Below are 15,339 nucleotides of genomic sequence, written 5' to 3'. Positions count from 1 at the left end.
ATGAGTTTCCAAATCAGTCATTAGCTCATGAGTGCAGGGATGTTTTTCAGCTGAATCTTGGTGGGATGTTGGTGATAACCACCACAAACAGATAATCAGGCTGCAGGAAACACTGATAAATATCAGGGCTCTTCTAATTACTTTTTGCTGGATTATTAACCACTCCAAGCGTTCAATATTTCTTGTCTTAACTGGTGACAGAGTTAGCAGCTTTATAGGGTTGAACAAATGTAAATGTGTAACGTGTTTAAAGTGACTGAACCAGAATTTATTATTTTTTTGTAAATATACACTGTATGTACTGTTATGATAAAGGTAAATAAAGACCCATGAAAACATTTTACTTCCATCTTAATCTGGTTGTTTATTGCTTCTCTCGTGACATCGCATCAAGTCTCTTTCCCCTCCCCTCAACCCGGCCTCCTGCTCGTTACATGGTTCAATCAGAAGTTTCTTTCCTTCTCTTAATGTGGAAATAACAATCATCATCCCCTCCAAATATTAACACTGATTCACAGACCCTACAATACACAGGATACTTAAGTTAGTTTATAATACACAGCTGGAAGTGGTGATGCATTGATTACTCTTTTTTTTTTTTTTTGCAAATGGAAGTTTTTTTTTGTATAGTTGATGCAGAGAGCACAGCTGGCAGAAAAACAATGATCAAAGGCAATGTCACACGTAAATGAATACACCACTGCCACGGTCCAACAAGCGCTCCTTCTTACACACACATGCACACCCCAACATACCGGGCATAGGCATACATGCTTTTACACACATACTCACTCTGGCCATGGCATTATCAGCAGCAGTTATGAGGTCTCTTATTACCGGATTTGTTTATGTTTCTGCTTCAGGAAAAAAAAAGTCGTGACAGCTTGAGACAGGTGAGGCCGACGTAAACTTGACAGAAAAGTGCAGAAAGGGAAGATATTGCAACGACACCAGATACATCACACTCACAGAACGAGACGAGACGGGACGGCACAAAGGCAGGGGGCGGAAAGAGACGGGAGAGCCAGCGAGGTAGAATCAGAAAACAGAGCAGAGGGTATGTCAGGATGTGATGATGATATGGGTGTGGGTGTGTTTCAGTTCTTCAATCTAATCTTTGGTCCATTTGTCCAGGGCTTTATCGTAAGCTTTAAAACCGTCGGGTGTTTAACTAATCTGTGTTTTGCTCATACCAGGCAAGTGTAGTGTGCATGTATTTTGTGAATGTGTGTGCTGATGTCAAAGATGACCTTGGCTCTGTGTTCTGCAGAGCTAAGCTCATCAGATGACACTCTCAAAGAGCAGTGTGCTCTTAGTGCCTGCAGGCGGCAGCAGTTTGGCTTCACTCTCTGGGGCCAGGTACTCCAGGTGATGTCTGCCCCAGACTGGAGTGGTTAGGTGTTGCCATCGCTACAGACAAAAATACAAAGACACGATGAGCTGTTTATTGGACAGATGCTTCAGGTTTCTCTAATGAGCCATCACTAATGAGTAATAATGACATGAGCAAACCAAATAACTGATAGGAGAGGGAGGGCAATCTCCAAGGAGACACTTTCCTATGGATTTATCAACAACTGGAAACACGCACAAGAGCATGCGTTTGAACATGCATGCCTGCACCGGCGAATACTGACCTCCCGCAAAGATCCTTTGCAGCGCAGTAGTTTGTAGAGAACGGTGAGAGGAATACAGAGCATAGACGACAGGGCCAGCACCCAGCCAAGCACTTCACCCCAAATGGGGTATGTGTACACTGTATTGTAGGTCAAAGGCTTGTAGTTCACCACATGGAACAGGAACACTCCCTGTATGCAAACAAAAAGATCAGCACTTCACAACTTGCATATTAAGCTTACTTTAAAAACAAACAGATCAGCACGTACCACACAGACAAAAGGTGTTACGTAGGACCAGCACCACTTCATGTAGGGCAGGGGCTGATAGCCGATCATACGAGCCACGTCATCCATGAAACGGTCTGCGCCTGACAGGAAAGACGTAAGGGTGCTGTGATACTGTGCTGAATAATTTGTGCATAATTTGTACTGTAATTGTGAAGTACTGTCTCACCATAAACCCACGCAATCACCACACACTCCCAGAAGGCCTGCCACAACAAAGTGATGCCACTGGCAGAGTAGTAGTCAAACAGCTGGAAGACATACATCCCCCCCTAACAGAAACAGGGAGAGCAGACAGACCACCCCATTAATACTTAATGTGTGACCTGTTTCCACCCTTGTCTACCGTTTAGGCTTTCATCCCAGTTCTGGTAATGATTTAATATTCGAGTTACAGCATTAGGTATCAATGTATTTGGAAGAAATATTAAAATATAGAACATTTGAAAGTGCTTAGCTACAGCTGACCTACAAGTCTGTGGTGTCATCATGTAAAAATAACTCCACCTAAGAATATAACCAATTGACGTCTCAAACTGAAGATCCTCACTGTACCTCTGTGACCATGGACATGTCAATGAGGAAGCAGATGAAGCAGCAGATGGCAGCCACCACCTCTCGCCGCAGAGAGCCCAGGGCAGATTTTGGTGGCAGCATATCCATGATTCCTGTTATCAAACCCTCTACACCTACAAACTGAAACATAAAGGGAAGAGAGAGGACAATAAAGGTGAGAAAGAAGAAGCAGTGAACTCTAAACATGCGTCATTAACATCGTCAGTCACTAAAATATTAATAATATTCTATCTACTAGGTAGAGCTGGATGACGTCAAACAAAAATATCCCAGAAAATAAAAAAAACAATTAGTTAATTATTAATATACAGAAACTTAATTCTTTGTTTCAGTACAATGCTGGATGCTAGACTTCTCTGTGGCTAAAGAAGAAGAAAAAAAAAAACGAAGATGCATAGAGAAGAAATGAGGGAGAGACCAGAAAGCCAGAGTAAATGAATGGATTGGAGAGCAGACAGACGTTCTCTGTGTGAATCAGACAGAAGCTCATTGACAAATCCCTGGGCTATAAAACAATGGATGTAGGCACTGGCTCAAACAGACACACAACAAGCAGGCTGCTAAGAAATGCAACGCTAAATATGGACGTGATGTTTTTAGACTGTTTATGTCACCCTTGTGTGAGAGGAAGTGAGAAAGAAAAAGAGGCAGGAATGTATTTTTGCAGCCAGGTACTGTATTATGAATGTGAATCAAAATGACACCCAAATATAGAAGCATGTATTGTTTCACACAAGCAAACACAGTCTCTGAGCGATCTTTTTCTTCAGGGTCAAAAGAGAATATATATACTTTGATCAGGCATAACATTATGACCACCTTTCTAATATTTTCTAGGTCTCCCTTGTGTCTCCAAAACAGTTCTGATACATCAGAGATTGGACATGTGCCTTTTGAGGGTGTCCTGTGGTGTCTGGCAACAGGATGTTGTTACTGGGACCTTTGGGTCCTATGGGTTGAGGAGAGGGGCCTGGTCTGGTCTAGGTGGGTGGTACATGTCTAAGTAACTTCTCCTGTCGGTGGTTTTAATGTTGTGGCTGATCGGTGCATATAAAGCAAAACAATAGTATTACCTGACTGTCCAGGCCCAGTATGAGTAACATAAAGAAGAAAAGTGCTGCCCAGAGCGGTGCCAGAGGCATCAGAGTCACAGCCTTGGGGTAGGCTATAAAGGCCAGGCCCGGACCTGCAAGATTAAGAAACAGAATATCGAGAGATTATGGCTCAATACTTAGCTCATTACACTGGATGTTGGGTGACCACGTGTTGGGGAAGCTGTATTCTTACCACTCTCAGCTACCTTACTGATGTCCACTCCCTGCTCTGCAGCCATGAAACCAAGCACAGAAAATACCACAAAGCCAGCGAAGAAGCTGGTTCCACTGTTAATGAGGGCCAGCACAAATGCATCCCTACGGAGAAACACATAGAGAAAGACCAAGGAATTGAGCAAGAGGGTAAACAGGACAAGAAAAAAGAAAAGACATTACGAGAAGAGAAACGGCATTATGATGTGTTGTAACATGAGGCTCATGTAAGATATTCAAGACAAACACTGGCACAGAGTGGATGGGCCGGGATGCTAAATAGGGGATCAATAGCAATTTATCTGAAAGCAGCAGCTTGCAGGTAGAGAACAAAGTGCACATATAATAAATGTGTTTCAAGGTCTGAAGGAAGAAAGAATACTTGCTACATATATATATAGATGCATCTAAACACTGTAATAAAAATACTGTAATGAAAAATAAATAAAAAATCTTGGAGACTGAATTTTCCTTTAAGTCTGAAGTCAATAACCTCCTTGTTTATCTGTCTGCATAGTGAGGAATGACCTTCTGTTTATCTTGACAATTCCAGTTTGGCTGGCAACGCTAACCAAGAATCCTGTCTGATATGAAGAATGTACAGTATAAACAACGCGCCGCGTACGAATGAATAACACGAAAACAAACTCTAGTCAATGCTGTGTTTTCAGGAAAAACGGAACCTATGACGCCAAAAACAAAGGAGGAAAATTTTGATAGACACCGGGGAAAGTGATTGGTTGTTAGTTAACTCATTTACAACTCATTCACTCTTCCGTCTGGCTACTGATTAGACAGCTGAACAAAGACAAGGCGGCAATTTTCTAAGATCAAAATAGGTCAGGTGTGTGGCTGTTACATAACAGGGAAGATATCGACTTCTTCCTCAAACCGTTTCATCATTCTTTTCACAGGAACAAATAAAAGCATAATAAATGCCTTTAAGGAGAGGCTGGGCACATGTGCCATTATACCAGTTTGTCACTGCATCGAGGCAACAAAGAAAAACATAAGAGCTCTTTCACATTGTGGAACATTAATGGGTCTACTTTAAGAAAGCTGTTAATTGTTACACCAAAATGCAAAACGTTTTTTTTTGTTTTAAATTAAACGGTAGTTAACGGTTGTCATAAACTGGACTAACAGGTTCACAGATGCTAATGAGATGCCTTAAAGCCTCACCACTAATATGGCTACAAATACACCGTAGCATCTACATACAGTTTATATTAAGATCTTGCCATTTATTTCCAGGCCTACCCCAGTGTGCGTGAGAAACATAGCTGACATAGCTCAGAATGAGAACCCATCTTTCAACTTCCAATTAAGGTCAAGAGAGAGAAAATGTCAGACTGTGGGAGATTCATGAGCCCCTTTATTACTTATGGAGCTAACTACCTTGTAAGAGTCCTAATGGGTAGGTTACACATATGGAAGTTTATAATCCTCACCAGTCTTCATTAAAGACATAATGCAACCACTTGAAATTCAAAATGTAACATTAGCTTGAAAGTAGAACAGATACTCAGGGATTAAGGAGGTATTCCTAACTCAGGAAAGGGAAATAAGTAATGTGCAAGGAAGCCGTTGGGCCTTGTATTTTCTACACACACCCATAAAGTATATGCGGGCGGTTTAAAGCTTGTTGTGGTGTCCAGAGACCAACAAGGACCTTCAACAAGGCATTCAAAAGTATTTTTACTACAAAAGGATATTTTTGGTAGTTCATGTGACAGCAGAATGAGGTTTCAAGCCCTCTGCCAGAGTATGTGTAGTGAAGGAAAGCCTATTTCAAGTGGAAATATGACTTTTTCTAGTTGTTTTTTTTTTGTACTGCTTGAGTCTGCATTCCTATGGAGCAGTATGCAGAGTAAAGCCGTAACTATGTGTTGATACTGGCCTCTCTCCAATGACAGTGGCGTCTGATTTTATGTTGTGTATAAACTCACTGGTAACAGTTGTTATGGAAGCGGTTGTAGCTGCCCAGCGCTGTCAGGGCACCAAGTCCGATAGCATAGGAGAAAAATATCTGAGTGCCGGCATCAATCCAGACCTATCATAAAAAGAAATGTGTGTGAGTGATGTTACACAAACTTTTGACCTTTGTTTCTTAGATATTGACGTACTATTCAGTCATATTTCCTTGTCGCTACACTGCTTGATACTCAAGGGCAAGCTTATGCAAATGTTAAACCTGTGCTTCTCCGAGTTTCGACCAGTCTGGTTTCAGGTAGTAAACAATGCCATCCAAAGCCCCAGGCAGCGTGACTCCATGGGCCAGAAGAACGACCAGAACCAGGTAGGGGAACAGTGCTGTGAAGTACACAACCTACGGAGAAATAGAAAAAAAAGCAGTGAAGTACATTTGTAGACACAGTTGGAGCAATATGTAGGATATACTTTGGGTGGGGATGTGGAGTTTGAGTGCTATTCATTAACTTGCATTAAGTGAAAGTAGAAAACTCCCCAGTAAACATTTAAACCCCTCACATTACATGAAGTAAGTACATAAAAAAAGATGTGGTTATATGATGAATTTAACAGGCTAACTGGAAAGGTTTAGTGCTTATCAACATGGTTCATCAGCTATGGTCAAATGTAACTCCACCTATGTATGTTTTATCACTTTGATTAAGCAATTACCTGCTTTGCAAATACTCAAGTCATAAGTAGAAGCCCATTAGGTCCTTCCTGTAGTAGATGTGTAATGGGCCTGTCATGTTACTTTGAAGAAAAGGTAGCCTGTAAATGGAAAGCCAGACAATTTGTAAACCTCCTGCAATAGCAGGGGTTTTTGGCAGACCTTTTCAGAAGGGAACTTTATCAAGTTATGCTGAGAAAGCAACCCCCTGCTACCTAAGCATCGAGCCCGAGCTAAATCTGTATGGAAACAGCAAAGTAGTGAGAAAGCACATATTTGCCTTGATCTAGGGCGAACATGGGCAGAAAAGCCCCTTTCCAGCTTTCAAACATGTACTTGGTGGAAAGTTACTAATCGGCTTACAGCTGGCTGGCTCAATAGCTTTCATTATTTTTTTTCCCTCCCTCTATGAGCTTTGGCTACTCTGGAGACACAAGTATGCAAACACAGACATCTCCACATGCTACGAAATGAACATGTGTTCATTATGCCAATGTATCAGAATTAAAAGAGGAGTGGGAATCTTTTCTTCTTCTTCTTCTAAATGGAAGTCGTCCTGAATAATGCGTAAGCAGAGTATAATAAAGAGCTACGGATCAGTGGAAGATTATAGTCTGACTGGGAACAACTACAGAAATGAGCAGACATTCATAGTATATACGCGTGCTTATATTTGTGTCCCTATGCGTTTCAGCCTAGACACTGATCCTCTCTCTATACTAAATCTGATTTGGTGTCAAAGAGCAAAATGCTGCAACTATTTAAACCTTTGCATGAAGCCACGTACAACAGTAGCCTGCACTCCATGAACTCTGACAGCAACAGGTAAAGTTTCGTGCACAGAATACGAATTAAGCCACAAATAGTAATCTGTACTCAATAAAACCCAAACAATAACATGTGAAATCAAGCATTAGGAATTGAACAGCCAGAAAACACTTTAAACACTTTACCTTGCCAGTAGATTTAACCCCTTTCCACATGCAGAAGTAAACAATGATCCAAGTGACTATGAGGCACAGCACCAACTCATAGCTTATCTCGCCAGGCTCGTGCAGCCCTCCAGACAGACGAAGAACTTTACGTCTAGAAGGAAAAACAAAGAAGAGTGCAACTAAGAAAAAAAATAAACTTTTTCTAACACACCAAACTCATATTCAAAGCTAATTATGTTTTAGATTATATATTCATAACTTTAACGGTTCTCACAGGTTGAACTGAATTTTGCATAACATTTTGCATAACACTAATCGGGCATAACATAATTTCCTAACATTGGGTAGGTCTCCCTTGTGCCTCCAAAACAATTGTGACTCATAAGAGAATGGACATGGGCCTTCTGAGGGTGTCCTGTGGTGTCTGGCAACACAATGTTGTCAGTTTGGGTCCTGTGGACTGAGGGGAGGGGCCTCTGTGGATCAGGCTAAACCATTTTTGTGTGTGTTTTCTGTGTCAGGCTGCATCCTGCTGGGGATGGCTGCTGCCATCAAGGAGTGTCATTCCTATGGGGTGGGTGAGTCTGGTCTGGTCTAGGTGGGTGGTACTTGTCTAAGTTAAGTCTGTGTGAATGCCAGCTCCAAACATTTCCCAGCAGAACATTGTGTTGTCACGAGATGGTTACTGGTGGGTTATATTAAAAGGATTATTTATTTATCTGCTATTCATCTATCTTTTCACCTGTCACAACAGTCATAATGTTATGCCTGTTCGGTGTAAATATAAGACCAATTTTGTTACTTGACAAAACAATATCAGAATGATCATAATAAAGGTCTGTAATGGCTTTAAAACCGAGTACATGAACATCACAAAGTACAAGGCCGCTTCAATTCAATGTGGAAGTTAATAAACATATTCAAATGTTTATGGTTTAGTTTCGATAATAAAATGTACTGTAAATTCTGTTTAAACTCTGTTCAACTCAAGGCATGACATACTCCCAGAATTCGATGACTGGGGAGCGCATGCCCTCAGCTTCCACGCAGCTGCCATTGAGGAGAAGCTGGGCTGAGGACAGGTTCAGTGGGGACGTGGAGGAGAGGAGGTTGGAGGGGGTGGCATCCGCTGACGGCAGAGCAGACTGGGCAGCGCTGCGGTTGTGGCAGGCGCGTCGGAAGTCCTGCGTACAGTTGGGAGTGTTCCAGGTGTGTCCACAGGTGGCCCAGGGCAGCGGGTTAGTGAAAGAGTGGAAGAGAAAATAGAGGCCCCACACCAGGATCATGATGTAGTAGGTGTTACAGAAGAACACTATCACCATAGAGGCCAGGCCCAGACCTGAAAGAGAGATAGAAGTGTGCTGGGATGTAATATGCAAATCCATAGGTACGACAGGATTTAAATATATAAAAATATAGGTGTGTACTGTGTGCATATCAAACAAAGAGATAGGTACCTTTGAAAAGAGGTGCGATGTTCCAGGCAGAGACGCCTCCCTGCTTCATGAACTGTCCGAGTGCAATCTCCAGGAAGAAAACTGGGATTCCCCCGATGAAGACAATCAGCAGGTAAGGGATCAGGAAAACCCCTGCAACAGTCAACACAAATATTCATCACACGGTGGCTGAATTAACAAGCAGGTAGAGACAATGTTTCACACTGGGTAGTGCATGCCAAACATTTAGTATAACTCAGTAATTTCCCCATAAAGCAGTGGCATGGTTTCAGTAACTATGAGGAGATGTCTTACAGATGATTTGTTTTGCAAACTGGTGTGAATGGACTGAATTAATATGCATTAGATACATGGCTTTAATTTTATTCTCTTGTATCCTTTAAATACATAAATAGTTCAAAATTAAAGGGACAGCAGACACAGGGAGATGGCAGTAGAAAGAGGTCTGCAAATTCAGAGCACATTATCATGATAATCGACATCTGCAAGCTTTCAGGTAATTATATCATTAACATTATTAATTAAGCAATTCATATTAAAATGAACTGTGGTTTTCAGTTGCTGAACTATTTGAACCGGGTTCTTTAAATATGTGCCGCCCTCGGAGGCCGAGTTATAGTGCTAACACTTCAACAGACAGAAAATCTGATATTGAGAGTCACGTTTAACGTTTTTAAGGACACAAGCTGCACAAACACCAACGCGGCCCTTAGTATTTAATCAGTCTGCGCAACAAGAGGCAGTCAAGTGGAGGAGGAGGTGGAGGAGAAGAAATAAAGGACAATAGGGTGAAAGTCAGGAAGGAGGACAAACAAGTCCACAGATAAGAGACTGCATTGAAAGTCTATGTGGGAGATAGGCACATTGTATCCCATTCCACAAGTGTTTTGGGCAAGCACAGTATTGTCCTTGAACTTGAAAGCTGCATGGCGAGGAGACAGACAAAGGACTGTCAATTCAGACGGGAAGAAGACAACAGACTCAGCCAGGAATTGTTAATCCTGACTGAGACATCGGGGACTTGTTTCATTGAGATTAGCAGCAGTGGTTCCAGAGCAAATGGTTCCTATAAATAATCTCCTTTTAGTTTCTCATTCTGTAGCCAAAGCCTGATCTGTTCTGCAGAAAAAGACATAAAAAGACGGCATGAGCCATTCAGCTCACTAAACCCAATTGTGCCGATTTGGTTTGAGCAATAATAAAACTGAGTGATGCCACCACATTGCGCAGATGGGAGGGAGTCACATGACGAGCTGTGACGCAGAGCAGAAAGGGGCTGAGAAGAAAGGAGGGAAAGATGGATAGATTACAGGGGAGGCAGGCAGAAAAACTGGGACAACGCTGTGGTAAGGGGGTGTACAACAAATAACAAAAATGACACACTAAGGCGTTGACCCGGTTGGCTCCACAACAGGCCCATTGCTTGACAACTTGTGCCTCATTCATTTCATCATTCTTTATGTCACTCTGAGAGCAGAGGGCTGTAGCCATATAAGGAAACATTCGTGAGCGTGAGCCTAAGAGAGAAAGGGGTGGTAGAGCGAGGGAGATGCAGAGAGAAAGGGAGAGAGGGAGATGCAATAAGAGGACTGAATGGAATGGCTGGAGAAAATGCTCGTGCTGACATATCCCAACATATTGGGTAAATCATCAAGGAACTGCCTCCTAAACAGGCTTAAGTAAATCCTCTCTAATCATGACCGGACCAGACACATTAGGGCTGGCTGAGTTACAGATACAGAGATGAGATCCGCAGAGCATTAATTCCACAAATTTAGAGAACGTTCACCGCTCACTGTCTCCAGCCGAGTGTGTCCTTGTTTCAGTAACAAGTAGGTCGTACAGCTCTTATCTGATCTTTTTGTTGAATTACAAGGTGTACCCTATGTGGTTTGGCCAAGGACGTAAGTACTGTAGCGGATATGGGTGCGCTGACGTTTAAGGGGAGGGAAGGATGGGCACAGTCACAGGACAGTTATTGTGTGGCATATCCATATGCCTCCTTATCAGGAGGAGGGTGGGAGAGAGCACCTTTGTGTGCCTCATGAGTGTTGGGCAGGAGCACAGGGGGTGGACTGTGTGAGGCAGGCCATTGTTATACGATACCAGAAGGTGGGTATCAGAGCCACTGGTCACAAGACACACACACACAAAAGGGAAAGGGAGGGCTGGACTGATAAATACACACACACACACACACACAGTCACGCATTCAGTCCTATTTCTAACTAAACACCTCATAAAAACCCCAGAACAGTAGGCAGGGCAGAGATAAGAAAGAGCCAAGGCTGAAAGCGGCAGTCAGGTCAGGTTACTGTTGGACAAGTTGTCATAAATGCAAATAGGAGAGAATACAAGACTTATAACAGCTCAAATTACCTGACCTGCCAATGAGAGCAAGAGAAACCCTGTAGGGTGTGCTAAGTGTCTGTTAAGTAATGAGCTTCAATAAATATAGTGAGACCACGTGGGGAGGGAGAGGTTTTGAGCTACGTGTTGGAAGCCACGCAGGCCCTGCTTTGTCTACTCTTTGCGTATACTAACACGTCTCATTATACCGCCTTTCACTATTATTCTTCCAACTCTGTGAGTGTATTTAAGCTGTTACATATTGACTTCAGCACAATGCATGTATTGATTTCTCTGTTACAGAAGAATAAAGGCCGATTACAGGATGAGAAACTTACCTTTACCCAGTAAATTTAACAGAATTCAGTTTCTGTAAACGCATAAATTCTGAAGATGGTAGCTCTAAAACTTTCTATTTACTTGGATGTTGGGATTTTATTTTACATTAGTGAGTGCCGGAGAGGTCAGTATTTGTTTTACTGAAGTATGGTTAGCATTTAAACACACTCGCCCCAGATAAAATAGTCAACTACTTTAGTTTTAGTTCTCAAGGGGCCAGGCTGTCTTTGTGGTCAGTGGACTTCCTCACCAACAGACTCAAGACACGTGGGATTGTTACATGACACATATAAAAGGAGAAGTCATCTGCAGTATACTTTTCAAGCTTTCAAATATTTTACTGTGGCAGACCACAATTATTGAGTCAAAGCAATTGGTGGGGACACACCGGGAGGAAGCTGATGACCTTTCCCAGTAGTGCACTAATAGTTTGAAGATAAACCCATAATATGATGTATATGATTAGTATGAACATTCAGAGTACTCAATCACCACCTAACATCTGTAGTCTTTGAAAATCAGCCTTGAATAACTATCATACATAGTTTTGTAAAACGAGACTAAGACAGTTTAAAGTGGAAAATCTCATATGTTCACTGCAACAGAGAGAACGACGTAAACAAAACAGTGCTTTGAGTTGAAGCTCACCTCCTCCGTTTTTGTAGCATAGGTAAGGGAACCTCCACACGTTGCCCAAGCCAACGGCAAAACCCACGCAGGACATGATGAAGTCCATCTGTCTGGTCCAGGTTTCTCTCTCCACCACCGGTACTGTTACAGACCCATTTCCAGCCCCAGCTGCAGCCCCGTCTTGGGTCTGTGGTGGGCCAGCCCCGCCGCCCTCATCGCACCCCAGGCCCCCTCCGGGCATTGGCACGAGGGGGCGAGCTGACCCCCCACCCTCCTCCTCCGACAGGGTCCCTGCCTCCAACTGGGGGGCACTGATGTCACCTACAGACGATAAACAGGGGCCAGGTGAGAAAGCACAGTAAATAGAAGATCTGACGTCGAAATATCCACATCAAAGGGAATCACGCAGACAATACAGAAATGTAATCAGAACTTCACATCACACAGAGGAACCATAGTCTCGTGGACCTCTCAGGCTAAAGCTGAATGGAGAGACGGAGAGCCTGCTTCCCATTCATTGCAAAAAGAGTCAGTGAGTCAATGCAGTGGCCAATTACAACAAGCCTACTTTAAGCGGCAAGAGAACTAAAATACATCTCACTGTGTACATTGACTACATTATTTTAGTGCGTAATCTGCCCACATGCTGTTGCAGCTACCCTGTCATCTCTGATCCCCCCCCCCCTCCTCGATGTTCATTCCCTCTGCCACTGTCTCCCAGACAGAGTGATTAGTGTGCTGCGGTACAACACAGCAGAGGGTCGCCTCAAGGTGCATCTCAAGCTCCTCTGCCACCTACAAACCTTTTGCTTTCTCCTATTCCACACAGGCGGCCACTGAACAAGTGCGTGCAGACTCTCGAGCACAAACAAACGCAACGTGTCACTTCGTCAGTGCTGCTCTGTGACACGAACGTCGGCCGCCGCTCTGCGCTGGATGCAAGGCAAGGCAGATGAATCCAGATCAGAGCAGTTTGAGGTGGCGTGTGAACAGAAAAGGAGGGAACAGAGTAGGAAATGTAACGGAGCAACTTAATAAGAGGATACCTGCGGTTTAGGATAATTTGTGCGAGGAATAATAGCTGTATGGGATTATTTTTGGCGTGTTATATAAAAAAAATGTGTTAATTACTAGGTTAGGAATAAAGGACAAACGTCTTTTTTTGTTTTGTTCTTGAACTTAAGCAGGGCACATGTTAAGGATATGATGATCTATACTGAAAGCAGATATGAGTCACATGATTTTACAAGCAGGATGAGCCATGGCAGCATGAACGATGATATACTCATAAAACAGACATATAGGCTGGTGTTTTATTTGGAAATAAATCTATACTGTATTCACCTAGAGTGACACCTGTTCAACAACATTACATTCCAAATGACCTCACAGTCACTGGTGCCGTGTTTATAGTGCTAGGCATGATGTAATGAGATATATAGAGGGCAGGTTAAGTGCAGCTGTTGTGGGGTTGCTTTTACCCCCAGTATAATAGCCTTACATATCAAAGTTTAGCTAGCGGTTGAGTTATATGGCGAATAATAATAAATAAATAAATAAATGTTAATAAGCAGTGGAGGTCATTCGTCATACTCACCTTGGCTGTTCTCTTCCAACTCAGGTGACATACTGTTGGGTAGCGGCGCAAAAACGATTTTTTTCTTCTTCTCTCTTTTCAAAAAGCTGTTTTTATTTTTTTTTTATTTTTTTTGTTTTTGTTTAGCCAAGGGCAGCAGCCGAAGTTGCAGCTATAAATGCCTGGTTAATAAAAGGCACCCGGCGGGGCTCAGAGAGGCAGACAAGAGAGATGTAGCCACAATATTCAGTGCTCCAGTCGTCTTTTTTTTTTTTCTGAGTTTGTTTTTTTTTTTTTCCTCCTTCCTGAAATTAAAAACAAAAACAAAAAAAAAAATCGCAGTTTTTTTTTTTCTTTTTTCCTTTTTTCTTGTGGTTGTAGCACACGTTTGAACCCCTCAGCTCAGCCGAGAGATGGAAATTTTCACAAAGCGCCGCGGTCAGTTGAGCCGTTGACGGAGGAGATTCAAAAGCAGTCGACGAAGCACTTGAAGGTAAGCCTGAAGAATCTCATGGATAACAGTTAAATGAAAATGATACTGCGCCTTAGGGTGAAGATGTTTTTTTTTTTTTTTTTGTCTCAGCGGCCCCAGTCAAAAGTCCATGAACCTGTACGGGATGCCGCGGATTCGACGGACGAAGAATGCGTGCCTACTGCTCCACGGTCCGTTAGCTGTGACGGACGCTCTCGTTCTCTCCCCCCGCCTCCTCCTCCTCCCTCCCTCCCTCCCTCCCTCCGCGCGGCTGACGTGATTGGCTGAGGCCGCCTCAGTGCGGTGCGCACAGCATCAGCAGCAGCGCTCAGTCGCAAAAAAGGAGTCACAAGGATGGATTTATTACGCTGCGTACGTCCTTGACCTGAAATCACAGATAGATGCCCAAAGCGGAGTTTGTTGCGCATGTTTTGCTCTTCTTATTTCCTCTATATCTCAACTGTGTTAAAGGCTGGGAGCCCTAGTGGCACCGAGATGTCCCCAAACATAAACATATTATGACTTCATTGGTCCTACAACAGATTTATTGTTATGATTGTTATTGTTGCGATGTAGCTGGGAATTGGTGTGCGCGATAATTTGTGTTTATTATGACATTATTATTATTTAGCCTGAAATATCAAATGAGCTACTGGTTCCCGTATGGCTGCAGTGTGGTATTCTTAACTCCTCCCTATTTCTTTAACTGTATTTACTCGTTAGTTCGCCTACAAGTTCTTATCTTAGAGGTTAAAAACTGCCCACAGCAAACTCTAAAGTGTTACAATTAGCTGCCTCCAACAGATGCAACATTAAAATGCACGTTTTGCAATAACAACCAACTTCATACACCCTTTAATCTGAGAGGTGCTGAATGTATTTTTGCATCCTTTGTTGGTCATGCAGTTTTAGTTAGGACTCCGTGTCCTGGAGAGTTGCGTAATTCTGCTGATTTGATTTGAAGTATGAGACCAGGACACTTGCAGGGCCGTTCACGGTTTCAATTGAGTTTGCGCGGAATCCCTGACAGAGACATGTAATTGTGAGGTCGCACTGCAAGATCATGGTGGTTAGTCACATTGATCCTGTGACACATATGCACTGATACATTAGTGGCTAATCCACTGAACCCGGTGCCAGCAAGATGCCCCAG

At 42.9% G+C, this 15,339-nt stretch overlaps 1 protein-coding gene across 1 annotated transcript; it reads right to left on the bottom strand.

Annotated features, from left to right (window-relative positions):
* Nucleotides 1–353: 353 nt before the first annotated feature.
* Nucleotides 354–14,385, bottom strand: LOC311494000 (sodium- and chloride-dependent creatine transporter 1). Its single transcript, XM_084552830.1, has 14 exons — nt 13,736–14,385; nt 12,157–12,459; nt 8,821–8,952; nt 8,366–8,702; nt 7,382–7,514; nt 5,982–6,116; nt 5,737–5,840; nt 3,768–3,892; nt 3,554–3,666; nt 2,460–2,600; nt 2,074–2,176; nt 1,887–1,987; nt 1,638–1,808; nt 354–1,410 (listed from the first exon to the last, which is right to left on the bottom strand). The coding sequence occupies exons 1-14, from the start codon at nt 13,764–13,766 to the stop codon at nt 1,282–1,284; spliced, it is 2,058 nt and encodes a 685-aa protein (XP_084408956.1). The 5' UTR covers nt 13,767–14,385; the 3' UTR covers nt 354–1,281.
* Between the last annotated feature and the right edge of the window lie 954 nt (nt 14,386–15,339).

This window comes from Chelon labrosus (assembly GCF_963514085.1).
Source record: "Chelon labrosus genome assembly, chromosome: 10".
Taxonomy (NCBI): Eukaryota; Metazoa; Chordata; class Actinopteri; order Mugiliformes; family Mugilidae; genus Chelon; species Chelon labrosus.
This window is presented reverse-complemented; position numbering and strand designations above follow the sequence as displayed.